The sequence below is a fragment of the Herpailurus yagouaroundi genome, unplaced genomic scaffold (genome assembly GCF_014898765.1).
Source record: "Herpailurus yagouaroundi ecotype Mexico unplaced genomic scaffold, PumYag 28, whole genome shotgun sequence".
Classification (NCBI taxonomy): Eukaryota; Metazoa; Chordata; class Mammalia; order Carnivora; family Felidae; genus Herpailurus; species Herpailurus yagouaroundi.
Window position 1 is genome coordinate 137,048,706 of NW_024412376.1, and position 26,046 is coordinate 137,074,751.

The 26,046-nt window shown below is 39.8% G+C and overlaps 1 protein-coding gene across 1 annotated transcript in view; it reads right to left on the reverse strand.

The window, feature by feature from the left end:
• Window positions 1–944: 944 nt before the first annotated feature.
• Window positions 945–26,046, reverse strand: part of PGM2 (phosphoglucomutase 2) — a 39,734-nt gene continuing 14,632 nt past the window's right edge. Inside the window, exons 5-14 of the mRNA XM_040485995.1 lie at window positions 24,190–24,273; window positions 23,856–24,049; window positions 19,398–19,587; window positions 17,863–17,960; window positions 16,583–16,763; window positions 16,401–16,494; window positions 14,828–14,957; window positions 13,552–13,741; window positions 8,151–8,284; window positions 945–2,328 (exon numbers count right to left, since the gene is read on the reverse strand). Of these exons, the coding sequence (XP_040341929.1) occupies window positions 2,226–2,328; window positions 8,151–8,284; window positions 13,552–13,741; window positions 14,828–14,957; window positions 16,401–16,494; window positions 16,583–16,763; window positions 17,863–17,960; window positions 19,398–19,587; window positions 23,856–24,049; window positions 24,190–24,273 (1,398 nt within the window). The 3' untranslated portion in view covers window positions 945–2,225. The remainder of the gene's footprint in view (window positions 2,329–8,150; window positions 8,285–13,551; window positions 13,742–14,827; window positions 14,958–16,400; window positions 16,495–16,582; window positions 16,764–17,862; window positions 17,961–19,397; window positions 19,588–23,855; window positions 24,050–24,189; window positions 24,274–26,046) is intronic.

Consider the following 26,046-nt stretch of genomic DNA (forward strand, 5'->3'; position numbering starts at 1 on the left):
AATGTTAAAAAAAATTTAAAAAAAAGAATAACAAAGTTGAGACTTTGAGAGGTTAAATGGACCAAGGTCACAAAGATGGTTCACAGCAGACCATCATTAGAACCCAGAGGGATCTTATGTTGCAAGTTTTATGCATCACACATTAGGCTACCTGGCATCTGGTAATAACATAAAAAATTCATAAAATAGTGTGCATACATGGTGTGCTATTTCTTTTCTTTAAAAAAAAATTTTAATGTTCATTTATTTTTGAAAGAGACAGAGAGTGAGCGTGAGTGGAGGAGGGGCAGAGAGAGAGGGAGATACAGAACCCAAAGCAGGCTCCAGACTCTGAGCTGTCGGCACAGAGCCCGAGGCGGGGTTGGAACCCAAGAACTGTGAGATCGTGACCTGAGCCGAAGTCAGACGCTTAACCAACTGAGTCACCCAGGCACCCCCATGGTGTGTTATTTCTTAGAAATACACGTGAGAAATAGAGTTGGGGGACCCCCCCCCCAAGTCCAGTTTAATCAGCAGCTCACGTGAGTGGCAGAGAAGTGAGGGTCTATCCTAAAGTGTACATCCGGGGTGTGTTTTCACCACCTGAAACAACCCCCCCCTCCCACACACACACATGCCAGCACTTCCATACTTTTGCTGGTGCTGTGCTCTGTGCCTGGCGGCCCTTCTCCTTCATCCCCAGCTCCTAGCTCCCCAACCCCCAGAAGCAAAGCAGTCATTCAGCTCTCTTCCAGGCTTTCTCTGGGCAGAAGGGATCCCCCTCTCGCACTTCTCAACCCTGAGTGCTTTGCAAATGACTCCATTAGAGAATGTGTAAGCCTGACGGTTACTCACTAGCCCCCCAGTCAAACTGTGAGCATCATCACAGTAGGGTGGGTCTCCATCATCTTTGTATTTCCAGAAACCAACTCCATGATGGGGTATAGTTTATAAGCTCCAAAAACTGTAGAGAGGATACAGACTTTATTTCTAGGGTGCAGTGTGAGACTACAAAACACTATAAAACAAAAATACATAACAGCTACAATGAAGCAGCTGACAGAATATATCGAATATTACAGATTTAAAAGTTCTGATAGGGCACAAACTATGTATCACTAAGACGTAAAAACATTTTCCCCTTTACTTTAGAAAAAATGCCAATAGGATTGTAATTTTTCATTGTTCTGAAACTTAGTAAGCATTTGGGTTAGTCATAATAATAATGGGGAATCATTTGTTTTAAAAACAGAAAACCACATGAAATATACAAAGTATATAAAGAACGGCTTGGTCCTGACTCATGGGGGCTCAATGGGAGTAATTTTGGGTGGTTTTAAGGCCATTGGTTATGAGAAGGATAGAAGGCACAGGTTAAATATAAACCTGAAAAGGAAATCTAATAGTTTTAGATTTTAATTACATATGATCAAAGCAAAAAAAGCAAAGTCAGGCAAATAGTTAAAGCTTATAGTCTTTGTGCCTCAGTCCCAAAAATTACATTAACTTGTACCAAAGCAAACAACTGTACAATAAAGAACTTTGCAGTTTCAAATAACCAATTTTTAAATTCAAGATTTAAAGAGATAAAATGAATGTTAGTATACTGAACAAAGATGATAAGGCTGTTTTTTCCTAGCATGTAAACACTGTACAATGATGGATTATTACAACTAAAAAGTTTTAGATGAAAAATTTTCTCTTTTTCAAGTATCTTTTGCTCCACTTTATAGGTTCCTGTTTTTCCCTAAACATGAACAGGACATTCAATTTGTTTATATATTTTGCTTTATAAGCAATTGATACAAATGTAAATATACATATACCTAAAAAGTGGTTATCCTATGATATGACAGCCCAGAATTTAGTAATTGTATAGGCTTTCTGGTGATTTTAATTATTCATAAAAAGAATGATAGAGAAGACACGTTTGTTATTTATTCTAATTAAAGCATATGAATTACAGTACAGTTTTGAAAGTTTGCTATTTTTAAAATCTTCATTTCTTTAATTCAGGAAATGCCCAGGCTTAACCTTTTAATAGGAATTAAATTTAATTGGTTTCTTGGGTTTGGCCATCTTTTCTTTATTCGTCTTAAAGGTAAAAAAATAGAACAATGAGGAATGTAGGCCTATTAAAAAAATATAAATACTTAGAGTGACCATTTAAATCATTTGGTCCTCAAAAATATTGCTTAATTAATCACCGGTAGCTTGATTGTAATTACGCCCATGGCTGATATATTTCACTCTGCCTTTGGTTGCAGGTTGTACTTTTGTGGCTGGAAAAAATGTTCCTCAATAGCACTGACTAGTTCATTGAGTTCCTTCTTCAGCTGCTCAGGATCACTGGAAGATAAGAGGGGAAATTCCAGGTCAGTGGATTATTCCAAAGCATATTTTAAGTTCTCCCGCATTGACCAAGGAACACTGAAATTTAACCTTAAGAGGAAGGCTAAATCAGACAAAACAGAACTCCAGTGACTTAAGCATGGGAATGTATCTGTTGACTTGGAAAAAAAAAAAACAAAACACAAACCCATGAGACAATATCCATTATTTCCCCCAAAGGCTTTCCCAAGGTCTCTACTAGAAATAAAATCGTCCCTTTGCATTTCTTACAAGAATTTTTAAGAAGCACAGTTTTTGCCTTAGCATCCCTGTAGGATCTGCAAACTTTGTACCTAACAGTGCAAAGAAAACTTTATAACTTCAATTGTCATTCAATCCTGTTAAACTTTTACCAATGACCCCTCTGTTAAGTCCTCTGTCTCCCAGGATAGGAACGTTCCCGATGCAGTTTGTCTTCAGAATATTGGAAGCTAAGCAGCAGAGAATGGGAGCCTCGCAGTGGGCCTGCTAATCAGACACCAGGCACTCAGTTCCCCCAGCTTTTCTCCTTATTCTACCTCCAGGGTCACAACGAAGCATAAGCAAAAATCCAGGGAACTGGTTCCCTCTAAGGAAACCAAACTTTCAAGCATGTGGACAACACTCATTTACATGCAAACAGTTGGAAGGCAGATCATGATAAAATGAATTTGTGATTAGACAGGTTTCCAGCAGCCCATGTTAGGGTCAGGCTCCTAGCACGGTGTGTTTACTGGAAGGACTTTATTTTTTTATTTTTTTATTTAAAAAAAAATTTTTTTTTTTAATTTATTTTTGGGACAGAGAGAGACAGAGCATGAACGGGGGAGGGGCAGAGAGAGAGGGAGACACAGAATCGGAAACAGGCTCCAGGCTCTGAGCCATCAGCCCAGAGCCTGACGCGGGGCTCGAACTCACGGACCGCGAGATCATGACCTGGCTAAAGTCGGACGCTTAACCGACTGCGCCACCCAGGCGCCCCTGGAAGGACTTTAAACCAAAAAGCCGAATTAAAAAACCAAATCCTTCAATTCTAACTTGCATGACTTCATAATCGACTGTCTTTAATATATGCAACTTTATCTAAATGGAAATGGCAATCCTTGTAATTAGCTAAGTTCATTTTTACACTGTGAGAGCTACTCGGTACAACTAAAACAATCCATTTTATTGCAGACATGAATTCTGGCTCTACTACTAGCTGTATGGCCTTCTTAGCCTCTCAGAGGCCCAGATTTCTCATTTGTAAAATTGGGATAAAGACTTTATCTTCTCAAGAGAGTTGTTGTGTAGATTGAGATAAATTATATAAAGCAATTAGCACAGAACCTGGCCCAAAAACCTCAATAAATGTAGCTGTCATTAAAATTATTTTTACCCCCACTGGTAACATACAAGGTAATTATGCTTCATAAATACACATGAATCACATTGGTTGTTATTTCCTTCTCCACAAATGTGTTTTGAAGAAAACAACATTTCTCAGGAAGGCACACAACTAAACAACTACTGTTTTTTTTTTTTTTTTAAACAATATACCTAAAATTAAACTCCCCAGTGAATACACAAACACAAATATATAAGTACAGTGTATATCTCCTACTGGTTTTGTTTCTCTGTTAGAAGCTTGCCTGATATAATTGTTACCTAAATTGTGATATTGCAATCCAGTATCCAAGGATTCCAAGTATCCAAGGATTCCAGTATCCAAGGATTCCAGTATCCAAGGAATTCCAAGAATTCCTTAGAACATCCTTAGAGCATCCTTGTTCAGTTGTACTAAGGTCTGCAGCTTATTTTCAAATGGCTCAGGAAAAACCCCTGCATATACAATACAGGTACAAAACCTGCATATACAATAATATATGTGAGAGATAGCAAATATTGCAAAATGTTAGCGACTGTTTAGGTTAGAGTAGGCTAACTATGGCTGGCAGTCTGTCGACAGCCTGTTTTTATAAATAAAGATTTATTAGAACACAGTCACACCTATTCCTTTGTGTGTATTCCTTCTTTCGGCTTTTGTTCAACAGCAGAACTGAGTAGTTGCGACTATATGGCTTGTAAAATCTACAATATTTACTATCTGGCTCTTTACCGAAAGTTTGCCAACCCTTGGTCTAGGCAAAACGTATGTGGGCATTTGTTGAAAATTTCCAAAATAAAAAGTTGGACAAAAGACATCTACCGATCAAAAAATATTTTGATCAAAAAATATTTTAAGCAGGACTTAAACTTGAAAAGGATATTCCATTCTAAAGGATGAGTAGGTTATGGAATTCTATGAATAAATGAAGTTGATGATATAAAATACAGCGATAATATTAAGCTGATCAGACAGTAAGGAAACCTTAGCCATGGCTTTATTGCTCTTGTACGTTAGGTATGCTGGTAACTTGCTTGAGCCCTGATAGCATATCCGTGGACTGACCTAGTGCCCAATGTCCCAATTAGTAAATTAGAACAGCATCTTGATGAATATAATAAAAGGACAATTTTTCTAAGTGTCTTCAGGAATTTGTAAACTAATATTTGAATTTAAGTCCACCCAATAAGCCATGTGAAAAATGTAAAATACCAGATCCTTAAACATTAAATAGTATTGTTATTATAAAGTTTTCCAAATTATTATATCTTCACAGAGAAATGACAAGGAAGGAACTAATATAGAGAGAAAAATGGATCTTTAAGTTGGACTAATGTCCCTTTTTTTTTTCAGAAGAAAGGCATAGAAATATGAAAACATTATGTGAGAATGAGAATTACAAAGAAATGTCTGGAAAAACTCATACCCAATAGAGTAGCAAACAGCTTACTATTTAACACACATAGAAGCAGTGATACTTGCACAATATTACAATCAAATGTTGGTAATACAGAATGCTTAGAAAATGGGAAGCTTTACGTGTTTGTTCAAGCTGCTTCCTAGCTGAGTTTTTGCCCTTTCAGCACAAAAAGGTTTTGAATGGGAATTTGTAGCAAAATATAGGACACAGTCTATGACTTTTTAAATATATTGGACTATCATGATATTTAAGAGCCATTATCATGACTTTAACTGTTGACCTGGGTCTCTTATTCAGAAGAAGATTCAGGGCCCATTTGGAAGTGGAATGATATTTCCCTTATGATAAAGCAGTAAACATTCTGAGTTACCGTGTCCATGTTTTATGTTTTTGTTTTGTTTTAATGTTTCTTTCCTTGCTATCAGCAGTCATTTCTTCCTGTCCGAGGAAAGTCTAACACTAATAATTCTGCCCCACCTCCCTAATTTGCTACATTTAATCTGCTACTGGCTGGCCAACTGAAGATGCTCAGAAAATTTCCTCTGCTTTTATTTCCACATAGTGCAAATTGGATTCACAAGATCAGAAAAACTCTGCAATGAGCAAGGCTTTGGTTGGGAAACATCAGATCCATGCTCCTGACTACAGTACTGAGCCCTGGAAATGTGACTAGTGGGACTGAAAACTGAATTTAAGTTTAATTAACTGACTTTCAAATTTAAAAGCTGAAATTTAGGGGCATCTGGGTGGCTCAATCAGTTGAGCATCTGACTTTGGCTTAGGTCATGATCTTGTGTTCATGGGTTTGAGCCCTGCATCAGGCTCTGTGCTGACAGCTCAGGGCCTGGAGCCTGCTTTGGATTCTGTGTCTCCCTCTCTCTCTGCCCTTCCCCCGCTCATGCTCTGTCTCCCTCTGTTTCTCAAAAAATAAAATAAAACATTAAAAAAAATAATAAGCTGCCATTTAATTCAATTATTGGAAAACTGAAGTATGTTTGGAACAACTTAGGTATCCAAATCTATTTTTTCAACAGTAAATTTTATGAACTCTTAATACATTTGATCCTTCAACAGCCTGCGATTTAGGGCATTTGTGGCCCCCCCCCCCCCGCCATGCAGTCAAAAATCAACGGATAACTTTTTACATCCCAAAAAGTTCACTATTAATAGCCTCCTTTTGACTGGAAGCCATACCATAACATAGACAGTCAATTAACACATATTTTGTTTGTTACATGTATTCTTGCAATACACTAAAAGAGTTATTAATAATAAGAGAAAATACATTTATAATATTATACTGTATTTATTTAAAAAATCCACATATTGGGGCGCCTGGGTGGCTGAGTTGGTTGGGCATCTGACTTTGGCTCAGGTCACGATCTCACGGTGCGTGGGTTCAAGCCCTGCGTCAGGCTCTGTGCTGACAGCTCAGAGCCTGGAGCCTGCTTTGAATTCTGTGTCTCCCTCTCTCTGCCCTTCCCTACTCATGCTCTGTCTCTCTGTGTCTCTCAAAAATAAATAAACATTGAAATTGAAAAAAAAATTTAAAAATTCCGCATATAAGTGGACCTTCATAGTTCAAGCCTGTGTTGTTCAAGGGTCAATTGTATGGAACAAGTGTTTCTTAAAAAAATCAAGCATTTTAATTGAGATATGTGGTGAGTGTAAAATAGTAAATGGATCTTGAAAATGTGATAAAAAGTAAAATATCTCATTAATTTTATATAAATTATATATGGTATAATAACAATATTTTCATGTTAAGTAAAGTAGAATAAATTACTAAATTAATTTTACCTGTTTATTTTTACTATTTAACTTTTTAAAAAAATGTTTATTTATTTTTGACAGCGAGAGAGACAGAGTGCAAATGGGGGAGGGGCAGGGAGAGAGGGAGACACAGAATCTGAAGCAGGCTCCAGGCTCTGAGCTGTCAGCACAGAGCCTGATGCGGGGCTTGAACTCATGGTTTGTGAGATCATGCTATGAGCTGAAGTCAGACGCTCAATTCACTGAGTCACTCAGGCGCCCCTCTTTTCACTACTTAAAAGTGCGTCTAGTAGAAAATTTCAAATTGCATTATGTGACTCACGTTTTATTTCCATTGCACAGTACTGACTTAATTAGTCTTTAAACAATTTTTCCTGATTCTTTACTCCGAATGGAGAAGTGCTAGTTACCTGGGGGTTAAATGAGTGTGCAGGATCACATTTACACAAGCTAACTACATGCACCATGGTTGTTAAAGTTTAAGACGTTATGGTATTGCAAAGTAAACTCAAACCATTTACCAAGGTCACAAAAACATGACCCTGAAGCTACCAGACCGTCAGCTTTTTGGAGGCAAGACTCTTTCTGCTATGGCTCTTTATCCTCCCCAGAACCCGGCACAGACTTATGCACAATAGGTACTCAAAGATATTTGTTCAAGGCATGTACAGTGGAATGTAAATTATTGGGGTGCCTGGGTGGCTCAGTCGGTTAAGCGGCCCACTTCGGCTCAGGTCGTGATCTCTCGGTTCATGAGTTCGAATTCCGTGTCGGGCTCTGTGCTGACAGCTCAGAGCCTGGAGCCTGCTTCGGGTTCCATGTCTCCCCCTCTCTCTGCTACTCCCCAGCTCACACTCTGTCTCTCAAAAAGACATAAAGATTAAACAAATGTTTTTTTAATTATTGTATCAGAGACAAGGAGAAAAAAAGAAAAACTCATTGGTACTAGTCTCAAATTAAAGTATTAGAAAAAGGAAACTGTATTACTATTACTGAAATCTGGAATGAAATATTCCCATACAAAGAAAGGTAGGACAGCAATAAGTAAGTAAAAATGAGCTCCTGTGTCCGTGGATGCTCCAAACAGCTGTTAATATCACAGTATTGCTGCAGGCTTTGAAACAACATTCCTAATTAAAGTACATAACACTGGCAAAGCAAAAGGTTTTACTTAGCACTTGTGCAGAACCAATTAGGAACTTTAGGGAACAGCAATCGCACGTGCTGCCGTGGATATCATACCTATTTCCAGGAGGGGCACACAGTTCCGAATAGTACTTGATCTTGGGTTCAGTCCCGCTGGTCCGCATGGTGGCCACGCCCCCATTAGCAAAGGTAAAGGTGATCATTTGGCTGCTTTTGCTAGTAGGGAGAACCTAGGAATAAATTTACAATTTATACATTTAAATTGTAACATGAACTGTTCTGGCTCAAATAATAGTTTCCCCCTGTATAGGCAAGAAAATAAATGCCAAGCAAATATACTGGTTTAAGAGAAAAGGATACTTTCGAGGAAATAAAAAAAAAATTCTTCTGAATTAAATACTAAATAATAATAATCATAAAATGGTTTGTGGAATTAAGTAACTTGTATACTTGCATTTTACCTCCCTAGTCTTGTTAATTAAAGCTACTGAAGTTTTTGGTTTTTTTTTTTTAAAGATTTTATTTTATTTTTAAATGTTTATTTACTTATTTTGAGAGAGAGAGACAGAGAGTGAGCAGGGGAGGAGCAGAGAGAGAAGGAGACGGAGAATCTCAAGCAGGCTCCGCACTGACAGTATGGAGCCAGATGTGGGGCTTGATTTTACGAAATGTGGGATCATAACCTGAGCCGAAATCAAGAGTTGGATGCTTAACTGACTGAGCCACCCAGGTGCCCCTAAAGATTTTAAGTAATCTCTACACCCAATGTGGGGCTCGTATCTACAACCTAAGATCAAGAGTTCATGCTTTTCCAACTGAGCCAGCCAGGCACCCCAAAGCTACTAAAGTTTTACTAACATGGAAACATATCATTTCATGAGAAATTGATTTAAATAGATTGATAATATGTGACCAAAAAAACCCACAATAAACTAGACCTTATTTTACTTTGTGAAAAAAAAAAAGTTATATAAAGAGATCTTTTTAAATATAACATTTCTGGCAGATGTATTCATAGCTGATCGCTCCCCATACTCAGCTAAAATGATGGAAGTGTGTGTGTGAATATATAAAACACAAGGGCAAAGAGGAAAAGGAAAACAGTAGTTAATTAGGTTGCCAACGAATCCTGGGAGTTACAAAACAGATGAAGGGGCAGAATTGACCTGATGGAACACAGGACAATGACAGCTGAGCACCTGCAAGGAACAAACAAGACCCTGGTCAATGAGCTTTGCAGAACCCTGGCAAAGCTCACTACCTGGAGGCACCAGGCACTGTGAAAGGCAGGTGGGAAACAAAGAAAGGATGTGAAAAGACCTATCAGACCCTCCCAGATTCTCACCCTCTGCCCACACAGTCAGGCAACCACCTTAATAGGAGATGGCTTAATTCTCTGGTATAATTGAACAAGAAAGGCTCAGGAGTTGGGTACACCAGGCACTGGTGTAGAAGGGCAGGATATGGCGAAAACAGAGAGCAACTCAGAGTCAACAACCTGAATACCAGCCGTCTTCCCTCCAGACTCCCAGGCAACTCTCCACTGCTGTCACCCACCTTACAGCCTTTAGGCAAGAGATCAGGGTGAGAATTAGGCTTCCCCAGATAGGGAGCCCGCCGTGTAAAAGTTAACTTGGCACCCAATCTCCTGAGAGCAAAGTTTGTCAGCTGACAAGGTTTGCTCATGTACGTAGAACTTCCGATCGGTTTTTGAGTGCCCCCAAATAATGAGGGATTACCAGACTTTGGGAAAAGACAGCTTAAAGACAAAATCCAAAAAACCTGAATAATAATAAAAAAATAATTTGGGAGATATAAAGACAATACAGGAAAAAAAGTCTACATTTTAAAAAGTTATAATGCCTATACTTAAGAGAGATAAAATATTACATACATAAGCAAAATAAAACCATTGGGACTACACCTAAATAAAAAGCTTTTGCACAGCAAAGGAAACCATCAACAAAACAAAGAGGCAACCTACTGAATGAGAGAAGATATTTGCAAATGATATATCTGATAAGCAGTTTATATCGAACATGAATTAAGAACTTACAGAACACCAAAAAACAAACATTAAAAATGGGCAGAGTACCTGAACAGACATTTTTCTAAAGACATAAAAATGGCCAACAAACACACGAAAAGATACTCAATATCACTGATCATCAGGAAAATGCAAATCAAAACTGCAATGAGATATTACCTTACACCTTTAAGAATGGCTAAAATAAAAAAGACAAGAAATAACAAGTGTCAGCAAGGATGTGGAGAAAAAGGAATACTTGTTCATTGGTGGTAGGAAAGTTCATTGGTGCAGCCAATATAAAAAATAATATGGACGTTCTTCAAAAAATTAAAAATAGAATTACCATATGATCCAATGATTCCACTACCGGGTATTTACCCAAAGAAAATGAAAGCACTAATTTGAAAAGATGTACGCAGGGGCGCCTGGGTGGTTCAGTCGCTTAAGTGTCCGACTTCGGCTCAGGTCATGATCTCGCCGTCCGTGAGTTCGAGCCCGCATTGGGCTCTGTGCTGATAGCTCAGAGCCTGGAGCCTACTTCAGATTCTGTGTCTCCCTCTTTCTCTACTCCTCCCGCCACTCACGCTCTGTCCGTCTGTCTCTCTCTCTCAAAAATAAATAAAAATTAAAAAAAAAGAAAAGATATATGCACCCCAATGTTTACTGCAGTATTATTTACAATAGCCAAGATATGGAAGCAGTCCAAGGGTGTATGTGTGTGGACACACACACACACACACACACAGGAATATTATTCAGCCTTTAGAAAGAATGAGATGTTGGAGCACCTGCCTGGCTCAGTCAGTACAGCATGTGACTCTCGATCTCGGGGTCGTGAGTTTGAGCCCGATGTTGGGTGTAGAGATTACTTAAGAAAAAAAAAAAAAAAAAAAGAATGAGACCTTGTCATTTGCAACAACATGGATGGACAACATAGAGGGTATGATGTTAAGTGAATTAAGACAGACAAAGACAAATATTATATAATTTCACTCATATGGGGAATTTAAGGAACAAAACAATGAACTAAGAAAAAGAGAGACAACAACATCAGAAACTATATGCTCTTCGCGTAGAGAACAAACTGGTGGTTGCCAGAAGGGAGGTGGGTGGGGGATGGGATGAAACAGACAAAGGGGGTCACGAGTACATTTACCGTGATGACAGCCAAGTAATGTATAGAACTGTTGAATCATGACATTGTTTAAAAAAAGGAAAAATATTATATACATAAAACAAGAATAGGATGTTATTTTTATTTTTAAAATATTTTTATTTAAGTCGGTTCCATACCCAACGTTCAAGAACTCACGACCCGGAGATCAAGAGGTGCATGCTCCACTCACTGAGTCAGCTGGAAGCCTCAGGGTGTTATTTCTAATAAGTTGGACAATAAGAGCTAAAATTGTGAACAGAAGCACTGAAAATTAATGTTGATGTAATCTCCCAGAAAGTAGGGCAAGAGGATATAGATGGGCAGTAAGAAAGAGAGAAACAAGGAAAGGAGAACATTAGTCCTGGAGAGCCAGCCTCTAACTAAGAACTCAACAAGAAAGGGAGGCCGCAAACTCAGGGCAAAAGAATACTTGGGAAATGACCATGCAGCCCTCTTCTTTGACACAAAATTAAGAAAATTACTCAGAACTGAAAGAAATGACTCCAAAGACCAACAGAGACCCACTGACTACCCAGAAAAATGACTGAAAAAAGACCCACATTAAAGCAAATCACTGAAATTTTAGAACTCAGAGTTTTAGCAGAAAATTCCTGAAATCTTCCCATAGAGAAAAAACAAGCTGCATGGAAAGGACTGAATCCGTATGGCATCGACATCCCTTTATGTGGCTCACAGCACGCCTCAACTATTTCCTGAAAGATCAGACCCTCCACAGCAATACTGGCAACTACAAAATGACAGAGCACTGCTGCTTTCAAAACTGCGAGTCAATCAAATGTGAGGGTAGAATAAGATATTTCCAGATTTAAATGCCTCTCAAAATTTACCTCCTATTCACTTCGTTTAAGGAATCTACTAGAGGACATGATTTAGGAAAACAAATACAGGAAGAAGTCATGGGGTGCAGGAGCAAAGGACCTGACTCGGTAAGTGGTGAAGGACATTCCCAGGATGACGTGTGTGTACCCAACACATAGAGGAGTTGGCCCTGCCCGGATGGAGGGATCAGCACAGAAGCTGCTGGAAACAACACGGAACTGATAAAACAGCACTGGACCATGTGGAAAACCCTACTGAGAGGTATCTGAAGGATGTGAGAAAGACTGGTGACAGTTACATAAAAATCCAAGCACACAAAAGAACAAAGCAACTATTAATTATAGGAAAAATAATTATACAATTTAGGGGAAACTAATCAAAGTACACTACTTAGCTAAGCAGGAAACAATAGTTACTAGTCATAATAATACAAGCACGGAATCTGATTTCATCACATGTTGTGGCATATGTGTTTGTGAAGACAGGAGAGAAGGTGGAATAGTGAATGTAAGAAATGTAAGATTTAAATCCTTACCTCCATAATAGAAAATTAATAAAGCACAATGCTGAGAAGTCAAAACATTGCCATATGACACATTATTTAGAAATCTGGTGGTAAGGGCGCCGGGGTGGCTCAGTGGGTTAAGCGTCTGATTTTGGCTCAGGTCATGATCTCACGGTTCGTGGGTTCGAGCCCCATGTCGGGCTCGGCACTGACAATGTGGAGTCTGCTTGGGGTTCTCTGTCTCCCTCTCTCTCTCTGCCCCTTCCCTGCTCGCACTCTGTCTCCCTCTGTCTCTCAAAAATAAATAAACATTGAAAAAAAAAATCTGGTGGTAAATACCAGGAGAAACAACTGAGAGGGAACATGGTTGTCTCAGCATAGCAAAGAGATGGCAGGGGCTGGAGCTGTCATGTTTCATCAGGACTCTTCCAAAAATACTTCTTTTTAAAAAATACATTGTGTGCAGACGAAAATTCTAAAAAAAGGTAACTAACAAGATGTCTAATATCTCATAAGGCTATTCTTACTCTCTTCCTCCTATCTCCTGCCATTAGTTAGCAATACTCTTCGGCCATATCTGAGCCTTCTTTTGACTCCAGTGGAGGATCCACATGATGTGAGGAATGCAAACTCATGCTTTATAGCTAACAGCTCCCAGACATTCAGAGAATGGGGTAAAACTAACCAGGAAGCAAACAACGGTTCTCAAAGTGTGTACCAGTAATATCAGCATCAGCAGGGAACTTGTTAGAAATGCAAATTCTTGGCCTCCGCCCCAGATCTACTCATTCAGAGACACCAGGGTGGGCTGCCCTACTCTTTCTATGTATTTTGATAGCTTATTTATAATAATGCCTGGATGCCTAAAATCAGCTTCAATTAACTCCATGATTAAATAAGTCAAACTATGCCAAATATAATAGAAGGTAAATAGAGAAGTGTTTAACTGATAAAAGATATTACTTACAGCTTTTTTATCAGGTTGGCTATCATCGTAGCCGGTTGTCAGGTCTCTAATACCAGAAATTGCGAATCTGCCACAAGTTTTTGGATAATTATTCTTCCCATCGTAGTTTCTAAGGTTTTCAAATAATTGTTTAATGGTGCCTTGATCATGGCAAATAAAATATGAAGCTTTGGTAATATGGTAGCCATAGCTATGGAAACAAACACAAATCATTTTAGAAATTAAATAAAAAATTTATTAGAATAAAATAAGTAAAATACAGCATGGTGATTATATTTAATAATATTACACTATATGTTTGAAAGTTGCTAAGAGCATAGATCTTACAAGTTCTCATCATAAGAAGAAATATTTGTAATTATGTGTGGTGCGACTGTTAACTAGATGTACTGTGATGATCAGTTTGTAATATATACAAATACTGAAACACTATATTGCATACCTGAAACTAATGTCAGTTATATCTCAGTTAAGGAAATACAAATATGCAAAATGAGGAACACATAATTCCACACAGTGTACATTTGTCAACCAGTATATTTTAAACCAAATGAAACAAATGCCATGAGTACCTTCAAAGGAATAATTTAGCATAAAAAAGAGGTACAACAATTGACCCTGGGGATTGCCAAACTGCTGCCTGGCCCTTAGCCTGTATTTGTAAGTAAGAGTCTTACTGCAACGTGTTGCCACGGGCTGCTTTTGCACTTTTTAAAGGCAGACCTGGGTCATTGCTCTAAAAACTTAATAGAGATTTCACGAACACCTTTAATCTTTTTTGACATCACACACTTAAAATCACATTCTTCAATTAGCTATTTCTGCAACTGATGCCTTCATTTGTTAAGGATTCGTGCGATTATGAATGATAATTACCATTACATGGTTAAGTATCAAAAGAAAAGATGATTCTTTATTTAGTTTCATAAGAAATAGAATTCATGGGGCGCGTGGGTGGCTCAATCGGTTGAGTGTCCGACTTCAGCTCAGGTCATGATCTCACGGTTTGTGAGTTTAAGCCCCGCGTGGAGCTCTGTGCTGACAGCTCAGAGCCTGGAGCCTGCTTTGGATTCTGTATCTCCCTCTCTCTCTGCCCCTCCCCTGCTCATACTCCATCTCTCTCTCTCTCTCAAAAATAAATAAACATTAAAAAAAGAAAAAGAAATAGAATTCACAACCAAAGAGCATTAGAAAGAATATTAGTATCTCACATGTAGAACCATAAGAAAATATTTAACACTATTACTTCAATTAAACAGAATTAATAGACACTTACTCAACATAGATGGCCTTTAGCTGCTGAGACAAAGTCAAATTCTTGGTTGCTAGAAAGCTAGCCAACTCTGCGCTTATGACAGCGGCACTGACCCCATCTTTGTCCAGAACAAAAGGGCAGCACATATATCCTGCAGAGAAACACGCGTCATATACACACGCTTAGGAGTGAGTTCCTTTACAACACTGTACATGCACACACCTATATGCAACTTGCCCATCTCATAAGAGGTTGTACAATATGAATATGTGAATGCTTCCCATTTACCATTTTTTTTTAAATTAAAAAAAAATTTAATGTTTATATTTGAGACAGAGAGAGAGACAACCACAGCATGAGTGGGGGAGGGGCAGAGAGAGAAGGAGACACAGAATCCAAAGCAGGCTCCAGGCTCTGAGCTGTCAGCACAGAGTCCGATGCGGGGCTCAAACACGAACCACGAGATCATGACCTGAGCGGAAGTCGGACGCTTAAACAACTAAGCCACCCAGGCGCCCCTCATTTATCATTTTTATATTCGAGAATCCAGGCCAATGTCTAGTGCATAGCAGGCCTTCAAGATGTACTGGTTGAATAACCTATAAGGAGATTCTCCCTCCTAGATCAACTGTTCATTCCCTAGGTCCAGCCCCAACTCCTTCAGCTCACACAAAATAGTTTCCAGGTGCTCTAGTCAATGCTTCTTCTGTCTTCTCTGAGTTCCAATAGTTCTTGTGAGTTACATCCTTCACCTTGACACCTAGCCTATGCTCTCTTGTGTGGTTACTAACTAGATCGATGCAAAGTGCTATAGACTGAGGTCAGTGTTCATCCATTGCTTAACTGATATGCAATAAATATTTGAAGAAAACATTTTTTTAATAAAAAGCTATAGAAAGATAAGACTGACATTTGTGACGAAAGGGCAAAAGCTGAGCCATTATTAATTTGTTAAATAATATGTGAGCATCTGTGCTGCAGGGAACAGGTGAATCTTCTTATATAATAAGTATAAGGTATAATAGCTTTTACTAAACATGTAGCTAAAATATCCCTCACATAAACATCTGAATTTCAAGTTTCTACACCTAGCTCCCCTTTTTCCTTATGTAAACTGACAAGCGTTTCCCAGTCATTCTGACTTGACTTGGGCTGTCCTTTTGGGTGACAGTCACTTTGATGAAAGCCCTACAACCAGGCCTTGTCTCTTCCTCTGGACAGATGTCTGCCCAGCATTTTTAGAACAGGAGTGAACCATATCAGACCTGGAGATCAACACCACAGTTGAGGAAATACCACAACTCCCCCAAATACATGATTCCTGAGCTACGAGCATTCATGGGCAGAACATCACTGTTTCCAGTCATCCAGGGAAAGGATTCACTTTCTTATATTAATGGCTTGGCTTTTAAAGTGATACTCTTTTTAGCTGAAAGCATGTCTGAGATGCCAATTTTGGGGTAGGACAGTTCAGTGCTCTTTGAGCACCGGTGTGTTCCTGTTCTACTGTTAATTTTTTGAACCCAAATCCAAATCCCATTTATTTGCATTCTATATATTAACTAATGCTACAATCACTATTATCGCTTCTTACCGATAGCTTCTTCAAATGCAAATAAGACATTCTTCCCCTGGTCTATTAGCTGTCTGGCTCGGTTTCCCATCCACTTAAAGCCAGTTAGTGTTTCCTAAAGGGATAACCCAAAAGAGAAAGAAATGCCTTAGACCTCCTACAGAGCAAAAGAAATTTAAGAGCGAGTCCCAGAAACACCTTACCTCAAAGTGAAAGCCCTCCTTTAAGGCAATGGCTCGCAAGATTTTGGAGGAGACCGTGCTGGACAACATGTATATGTCTTTGAGGGCACTGTGATCTTGGTTCTTTTCTTTCCAAGAAGTAAAAAGCCACCAGCCCAAGAGGGCCCCCAACTCATTGCCTGAAAACACTCTCCATTCACCGCTGAAAGAAAGAACAACCAATGCATTGCTGTGATCTTAAGACAGACACTGAAGTGACTGGGACGGGACAATTAAGCCAAACAAGGCCCAAAGTGGTTTCTATAAGAGTGTTCTTGTCACTCTTGCTTAAATAACTGGTCGAAAAAGTGTCACTTCACCACAAACATCTGAGCAGCTACTCTGTCTCAATCGGTTTGCTCCAACATCCCATCTTTGAAGAGCGATGACATATAACACGTTTATTTGTCTTTGTCAAAGGGTTTGGCTTTAAAGATGACAGAAATATGCTGCCCCCCTTCCTCCCCTGCTCCCCACAGGATTATAGTGTGTGAATCTCAATTTTCAGTCTGGTCAGTATTGAGGTTCTGAGAGGTCAATATCCTAGTGTGTCTCAAGAGTGAGTTTGCACTAAAATGGTCAGGATACCACAGAACAGACGTGTGATTCATTTTCCTCTCCGTAGTCGGGTGGCTAGCAGTACATCTTGCGTTTTAGCATGTACCACCTTGCTTAACTTTCTAGAAAGTGATTAGAATTAAACCTGCTTGCTCGCTTCTCCCAAAACATCACATGTGCCGTTTGACCTCCAAAACTGCTTGGACCCTGCCTGCTTTTCATCTTTTCCCTCCACTTACGTCCTATTCCTCTGCACAGACTCTGTGGCCAAACTTGTCTTAAACACTGGGTACCCCAGTGCTATTCCTCTCTGGTCCGCTTGACCTGAATTCAACATTTCCTTGAAGGTACACCTTCTTCAGCAAACCCTTCAGTAAATACTGACCTGTAAATCCAGCACCAAACAAAGTACTTGCCTGCATTAGGAACTGAGTCATTAATTATAAAATTGATGATGAAACAAGAGAAGAGAAATAGTAATTTCAATTCCAAATACACCCTGGGCTGTTTACTCTACCTTCTGCTCGCCAATCATCGTGTGGGCCCCAGAACTGCATTTTGCTGTATGTTAGAGGTTCAGTGACAGGAAGTTCCGTGAGGTGATGATGTGTACAGTGAACAGTAAATATTTCCAGGAGCAGTTAACTGCTCAAGATGTCACCCGTTATGTTTGCTACTACATAGGTAATCCCAATCAATTGTACCTGTCCTGCTTTTCTGCCACAGCGAGTCTATCAGCATCCGGGTCGTTTGCTAAAATGATTCTGGCCTTGGTTTTGTCAGCCAAGGCAAAAGATAAGGTCTGAAAAAGTAGGAAAAGAAAAGATTATTTCAGTCAAGAACTGAGCATATTGCCGTCTTTAAAAACATTCAGTTCTTGGGGCGCCTGGGTGGCGCAGTCGGTTGAGCATCCGACTTCAGCCAGGTCACGATCTCACGGTCCGTGAGTTCGAGCCCCGCGTCAGGCTCTGGGCTGACGGCTCGGAGCCTGGAGCCTGTTTCCGATTCTGTGTCTCCCTCTCTCTCTGCCCCTCCCCCGTTCATGCTCTGTCTCTCTCTGTCCCAAAAAATAAATAAACGTTGAAAAAAAAAAAAAATTAAAAAAAAAAAACAAAAAACATTCAGTTCTTGAGGAACTAAAAAAACTTTCCCCAAACGAAGGCTGAGTTTTATTTCTGGAGCTGGTCTTGGCTGATCACGAATTACTTCCTAAGCCAAAGGTCAGATAATGGGAACATCAACACACGACCCACACCTGCCCGTGGGGTTCACCTCACATTTAATAGCGTATGTGTGGCTGGACTGATGTTTCTAGGCTTTGCCAAGTGATCGACCTCAAAACAAACCAAAGTAAGCCAATTTGCTGAATATCACTGTTAACCTTTAAAAAGGCTAAAAGCGGGTGCCAGTGTGGCTCAGTCAGTTGAGCATCTGATTTCAGCTTAGGTCATGATCTCATGATTCATAGGTTCGAGCCCCACATTGGGCTCTGTGCTGACAGCTCAGAGCCTGGAGCCTGCTTTGTATTCTGTGTCTCCTCCTCTCCCTGCCCCTCCCCTGCTCTTACTCTGTCTCTCTCTGTTCCTCAAAAATGAATAAATGTTAAAAAAATAAATTAAAAAAAAGGCTAAAGGAACCATAATTTAAATAATTCTGCTTCATATTAGGAAAATTCCAGAATAAAAATATTAAGGAATAAAAAACATGTGATAAATATTCATTCCATTATTGTTTCTTTTTAACATTAAAAAATCAGGGTAAACTAAATTTTAACTTCATTAATTCAATTCAATTTACAATATCATTTCAATTTCAGCTCTCACATCCTGATGCTAAGATATGTGTTTTGAAGGTTCCTATAAGAAATGGATGACTAATAGATATAAATATTTCTCATGATAAAGTTGGTTTTTTTGTTTAGCACAATGAAAACACATAAAAAGGGGTGCCCTGGGTGGCTCAGTTGGTTAAGTGTTCACTCATGGTTTCGGTTCAGGTCATGGTCTCATGGTTTGTGAGTTCGAGTCCTGCGCCAGGCTCTGTGCTGGCAGCGTGGAGCCTGTTTGGGGATTCTCCATTTCTCTCTCTCTCTCTCTGCCCCCCGCCCCCACTCACTCTCTCTGTCTCTTAAATAAATAAAACTTTACAAAACTAAAAAAAATGCATAAAAATTATTTTACTTGATAGTAAGAAGTTTCAATATAAGAGGTAAGTTTTAGGACAAAAAAGATTAGGTTACCAAGACTCCTTTACCCTCTTCAGGATTCGGGTATTTCACTGTTGGGAACTCAGGATCGGGATCTTTCTGTTCAGGAACAGCCTCAGGAGGAGCAAAGTCAAAAGCCTTGAAAGCCGACTGCACAAAGTCATGACCCACGCCGTGGACAGAGGTGTGCACAAACTTCACCTTGGTCTCCCTGTTCACACTCCTGGGATTAAGCACATGATGGGAAAGGATAAAATACAGATAAAATATTTAAATATGGCTTGCAAAACTAGAAACTTTGCTATTAGGGAACCAGATTGCTAAGAAAGGAAGAAATCAATATAATAAAGATGTACAAGACAACTATCTGATTCCATTTAAAAAAAGAAGCAGGGTGCCTGGGTGGTTCAGACGGTTCAGTGTCCAACTCTTGATTTTGACTCAGGTCATGGCCTCACGGGGTTAAGGGATAGCCTGCATCAGGCTCTGTGCTGACGGCACAGAGCCTGCCTGGGATTCTCTCTCTCCCTCTCCCTCTGCCCCTGCCCTGTGCGTGCTCTCTCTCTCTCTCAAAATAAAGAAACATTAAAAAGTTTTTCAAAAGAGCAAAACTTATTCACTCTTTCCCAAATATATACCCTACTCCCAACATATTCATGCCTTAAATTTTACTCTGTAGTTATTTCCAGTAAATCTGATTACTTTCAGAGTCTGTTTTATGTGATAGCTTTTGCACCTAGAGTAGGATTAAAGAAAGAACTCTGGGCTCAGGTTCCAGGAGAGACTCAGCTGCTAGTGGGTGCCCACCTGTGGCAGTGCTAGGGCCTCAGTTCCAAGTACTCTTTTTTTTTGGGGGGGGGGGGACAGAGAGAGACAGAGCATGAACGGGCGAGGGGCAGAGAGAGAGGGAGACACAGAATCAGAAACAGGCTCCAGGCTCCGAGCCATCAGCCCAGAGCCGGACGCGGGGCTCGAACTCACGGACCGCGAGATCGTGACCTGGCTGAAGTCGGACGCTTAACCGACTGCGCCACCCAGGCGCCCCCCAAGTACTCTTAACTAGCTTCAAAATGGTTTTCAAAATGTCCCTTTTAACAAAATGTGATGGAACATCTTATATAGAGATGTATAAAAATGTTTTTTCTTTGTCAAGTAACAATCCTATTGGTCAAACTGCCTGGCTCCGGACACTTAAAATAGAATAACAGTAAATATCAAAAGTAAAGGTAATAGAAAGGTAAAAATAAGACTTAGAAAAATTCCAGTGTTCTGACTGCTGGAATCTTAGGTTATTGTCCATTTTTTTTGAAAGTGAATAAATGCACGAGGTCTTCTCTTAAAATAAGAAATAAGATGCACCCAGAAAAATAAATATGCTAAAGATTAGTGAGAACAAACCTGAAAAAAATCACTCAGATATTAAAGTGAATTTTAAAGCTATCATAATTATATGGGGCGCCTGGGTGGCGCAGTCGGTTAAGCGTCCGACTTCAGCCAGGTCACGATCTCGCGGTCCGTGAGTTCGAGCCCCGCGTCAGGCTCTGGGCTGATGGCTCAGAGCCTGGAGCCTGTTTCCGATTCTGTGTCTCCCTCTCTCTCTGCCCCTCCCCTGTTCATGCTCTCTCTCTGTCCCAAAAATAAATAAACGTTGAAAAAAAATGTAAAAAAAAATAAAGCTATCATAATTATAGAAGGGTTTCGAACTAGATTAGAAGAACAGAATTTAGGAGCTCTGCCACTTATAAGCTGTGTGATTGTTGGTTATTAACTTAACCTCTCTGTGTCACAAGTTTTTCATCTATAAGATGATAATACACCTGAACTTACCCTCAGCATTACTGTGAGGATTAAAATGAGATTAAATTAATTAGCACAAGTGAAAGTCCTATAGAAGTTATCTATATAAGCACTCAATTTTTGTTAGAAATTATTTCATAGGGGCGCCTGGGTGTCTCAGTCGGTTAAGCATCGAACTCTTGATTTCACCTCATGTCATGATCTCAAGGTTCGTGAGTTCAAGCCTCATGTCGGGCTCCGTGCTGAGAGTGCAGGGCCTGCTTGGGGTTCTCCCTCTCCCTCTCCCTGGCCCTCCCCCACTGGTATGCCCTCTTTCTCTCTCAAATAAATAAACTTCAAAAGAAAAAAAAAGAAATTATTTGATAAAGGTGATATTTCCAATTAAAAGAGACAGTTTTTTAATTTCCAATTAAAAAAGACAGATTCTTCAATTTAATGCATTGATATAACCACAAAACTTAAAAAAAAAAAAAAAAAGCCCCAATCTGCTTTCTTATTTTGTGTCTCAGGCACAATTAAAAATCACCAGTGTAAGAAAAGATTTAAACATTATAAAATGTAAATATGCAAGTCCCAGGGAAAAAAAGGGGATTTTTAAAAATAATCTTGGTGTACGGGGCGCCTGGGTGGCGCAGTCGGTTAAGCGTCCGACTTCAGCCAGGTCACGATCTCGCGGTCCGTGAGTTCGAGCCCCGCGTCCGGCTCTGGGCTGATGGCTCAGAGCCTGGAGCCGGTTTCTGATTCTGTGTCTCCCTCTCTCTCTGCCCCTCCCCCATTCATGCTCTGTCTCTCTCTGTCCCAAAAATAAATAAAAATGTTGAAAAAAAAATTAAAAAAAAATAAAAATAATCTTGGTGTAGAGAGAGTCTTAAATCTGACATAAAATTCAGAACTCATAAATTAAAAAGTCAACTTTTTAATCAATTTTTTTATAAGATTTCATCCAAAAGTTTCAATAAAAAAGTCCAAAGGTAATAAGAGCAGAATGGAAAACAATATTTGAAATAAATGAAGACTAGTTTTCTATGTAAGCAAAGAGGTTTCACAGATGCAAAAAATGAATAAATACATGGAAAAATATAGGCTAAATGAATATGAAAAAATAGTTTATTCATACTTAAAGAATCCAAATACAATATTACTTTTTTTTTTTTTTAAGAGACAGAGCAGGAGCGCAAGTGCAAGTGGGGGAGGGGCAGAGGGAGAGAGAGAAAGACTGTCAAGTAGGCTCCATGCCCGGTGCAGAGGGCATAGAGCCCGACTCCCAGCAGGCTCTCAGGACCAGGAGATCATGACCTGAGCCAAAATCAAGAGTTGGACACTTAACTGAGTCACCCAGGCGCCCCAGACACTCCTTTCATCTAGCAGAATAAGAAATTTGATAATACTCAGTATGGGTAAGATGTGTGGATCATACACTGCTAAGATATACTCGATATATTCCATCATTGTATTTGATATTGTTATGATGACGTTGGTGGGAGTGTCCGCTAGAATAACATTTCTGGAGAGCAATTTATTAATCATTGCCAACTTTGTAAATGCACGTACAACACTGATGCCAGAAATGTCTCCTATGACGCACACGCACAGGTGCGCACACACAGGTTCTCCAGGAACTGTGCCGAGGCGTGCTGCCCCCAGTGCTCTGAGGAGCAAACAACTCGAGACCCTTACCCTCGAACACGCCATTTGCAAAATGGTCACCAGTATTTAAAAATGAGGAGATTTCACGTGGAAAATTTAGGTTTCTCATTTCTCTTATGGAGAACAAGTCAGGTGATCTGGCCGCTCTGGACTTCCATTTGCACATGCTAACACCCAGCCTGTAGGGCCACTCCCTTCAGCTGCAACTGGTCCCAGTGGTCCAACAAATACAATATTAGAGACGGTCTAGAAATTATGCTTCTTTAAAACCAGTGCTTTCTTGCTGGAGGACAGTCAGCAGTGGTGGGACCCACAGCATGCTACAGAAGGACCACATGGTTACTCAGCTGGTCTGCTTCTTACCTAACTGTACGTATCAAGTCTCTGAGCCACCGGGTTAAATCAATGTGTACAGCATCCCTTACAGCAGAGGAGTCAGGACTAGTAGGGGCTGACACAGAAGGTATCCATGACTAACCGGGGGGAGAAAGGCACGGAACAAACTACACGCGCGCGATATTCCTGTTTATGGTTTTGAAACACACTACACATACAATATGCTAGCATAGGCACAGAAAATTTCTGGAAAGATACAAAACATCAGTGTTTCCTTTCGCCATGTTTTAGCAAGTTTTTTTTTTTTTTACATACATATACACATATACACACTCACATGCATATATACACGTATCTATGATTCTACCACAGAGGTCACTGAAGTACGGCCAATATGTCAGCCACCTGCTTTTGTAAATAATTTTTTTTTAACCGAGCTATGTTTGTTGTCATTCACTCGTGTTTCATCTATAGCTGCTTTCCTACCACCACAACAGTTGGGTAGTTGTAATAATACAGTGGCTCACAGAGCCAACAAAATTTATTATCTGTCCTTTCAAGAAAAATGCCCAACCCCTGACCTACGGCCTCTAAAACCAGATACAGCTACAGAAGATATACCGAGTGAAGAGAAAAAATTCATGAAAACTGATAGAACTTGGCTGAATCACAAATTTCAACTCACTTGAGGTGAGTTTACAATCCATTTACCTGTGAAAACAGTATTTTTTCAGGTCTTCAAAGTAGCTCTTATTGATGGAAGCACTTGGGTCATGAAGCAGTGGACTGCCATTAAGTAAAGAATCATCCCAAGCTTGAGGCCATGGCTCTAGATTTTCTTCAATAGCTTGAGAAATCCCTTTGTCATGAGGAGAGGTGATCTGAGCTCCGTTGTCCCAGTAGACCTGGAGGATGTAGGAACATATCCAGATGGCTTAGGATCAATGGAAGTAAAGCCTCTGTTACCTATACTGTAAAGGTATAGGATGCACATAGAAGGATACAGGTGTGGAGAGAAAAAAAAAAAAAAAAACAGAATGAATACCTTGTAACCATTATCTTGCTTTGGGTTATGGGAGGCAGTTATCATGATTCCAGCACAGAGTTTCAAATGCAGCACTGTGTAGGGCTGTGCAGGCAGGAAAAAAGAACCGTTTCAAACAAAGAACAGGATATACTTAGTGTGTTTATTGTATATTATTTGTATCAATGTTTCCTTTAATAAACATAAATAATGCATCATTCAATATTTTTGTGCCACACCCAAGTATACTTGCATTTCCCTTAGCGCCAACTCACGGCTCAAAACTCTAGGATGGGCACCCTAACAAGGCACGTGGGGATTTTCCTAGGTGCCTTCTTCTCATTCTGTCTTCCACTTGGTAGAGCGAGACAACTGTTCAAACAAAAAGGTCTAATCTTTCATTTCACATTCTTTTTTAAAAAAAATTTTTTTTTCAACGTTTTTTATTTATTGTTGGGACAGAGAGAGACAGAGCATGAATGGGGTAGGGGCAGAGAGAGAGGGAGACACAGAATCGGAAACAGGCTCCAGGCTCCGAGCCATCAGCCCAGAGCCCGACGCGGGGCTCAAACTCACAGACCGCGAGATCGTGACCTGGCTGAAGTCGGACACTTAACCGACTGCGCCACCCAGGCGCCCCTCATTTCACATTCTTTTAAGCCTTCTGCTTGGGACAGAAGCGTCTGGATTCAGTTTCTCCCCTCCAATGGCTTTCTCTTCTTTCCCATTTGCTTTTAGGAAACGGTGGAGGGAAATGAAGAAATGGAGACTGCTCCTGTAGCTTGCTCACTTATGTCCTACTCCAGGGTTAGAAATCCTTCTCTTGTATTTCTACTCAGCCCCCTACCTTTACAAGACTACTTCTCCAAATGGGGAGAGGGGCTGGCTTAGCCTCCCTGTGATATTGCTTTTGAGACTTCCTACACACAGGCAACCGGAGATTCTAACCATCTGCCCCCCTCCAGCCTCCCAGCAAGCATCTCTGTGGTCATTTGTCCCTTTAGGAGTTATTTTCCATCCCCGAAGCAAAGAAAAAAGGAGAACCACTCTACAGCATGGGGAAATGATCACGACACACTCCTATGATTCGTGTCTGATATAAAAATCATGGCAGTTAACACTTACATAGTACAGAAGCCCAAGGATGCTTGAACACACTGCAATCTTTCCATCAAACCATGAAATCTGAGCTACGTTTGCATGGGACATTGCGTGTGAATTGGCTTATTTACAATCTGGGAGGTGATGCACCTACCTGTCAGCTCACTAGAGACAGGAAGCACTACACTGTGGGGCTGCCTTCTGTATTTATACGTTCTCTTCTCCACTCCATGTAAATAACTGCATTCTAAGCATGTTGTTGGCTTAATTTCTGAAAATGCATATTCTCAGCATCTGGCCCTGTTCCTAAAAGTTCTAGCTACTTAAAAACAACAGTTGTCATAGTCCCTATTGTCTTTTTCTTTAGGTTCTGCTATATTAAGGATTATATATATATATATATATATATATATATGTGTGTGTGTGTGTGTGTGTGTGTGTGTGTGTGTGTGTATATATATATATAAAATCTTACTAAAATATGCCAAGCATGCTTCTTGTCCTGGTCATGAATAGCGTTTAGAACGAAACATTTGTATAAAAAGTTGGTGCATCAACTTGTCAAAAATATTCGGGGTAAGGCATAGTTTGAGGTAAATTCAGATTTAGACCCAAGACATTTCCTTTGGGACCCGAGACATTGTGCCAGTGAGAAAAAGAACTACAAATCAAATGAAAACACAGATGACCAACAAAATATTTTGCTAACTAGCTAAAATATCCTTTTAATGGTAACTAAAGAAAAACCGCACTTAGAAAAAAATCAGTTCTGGGGCG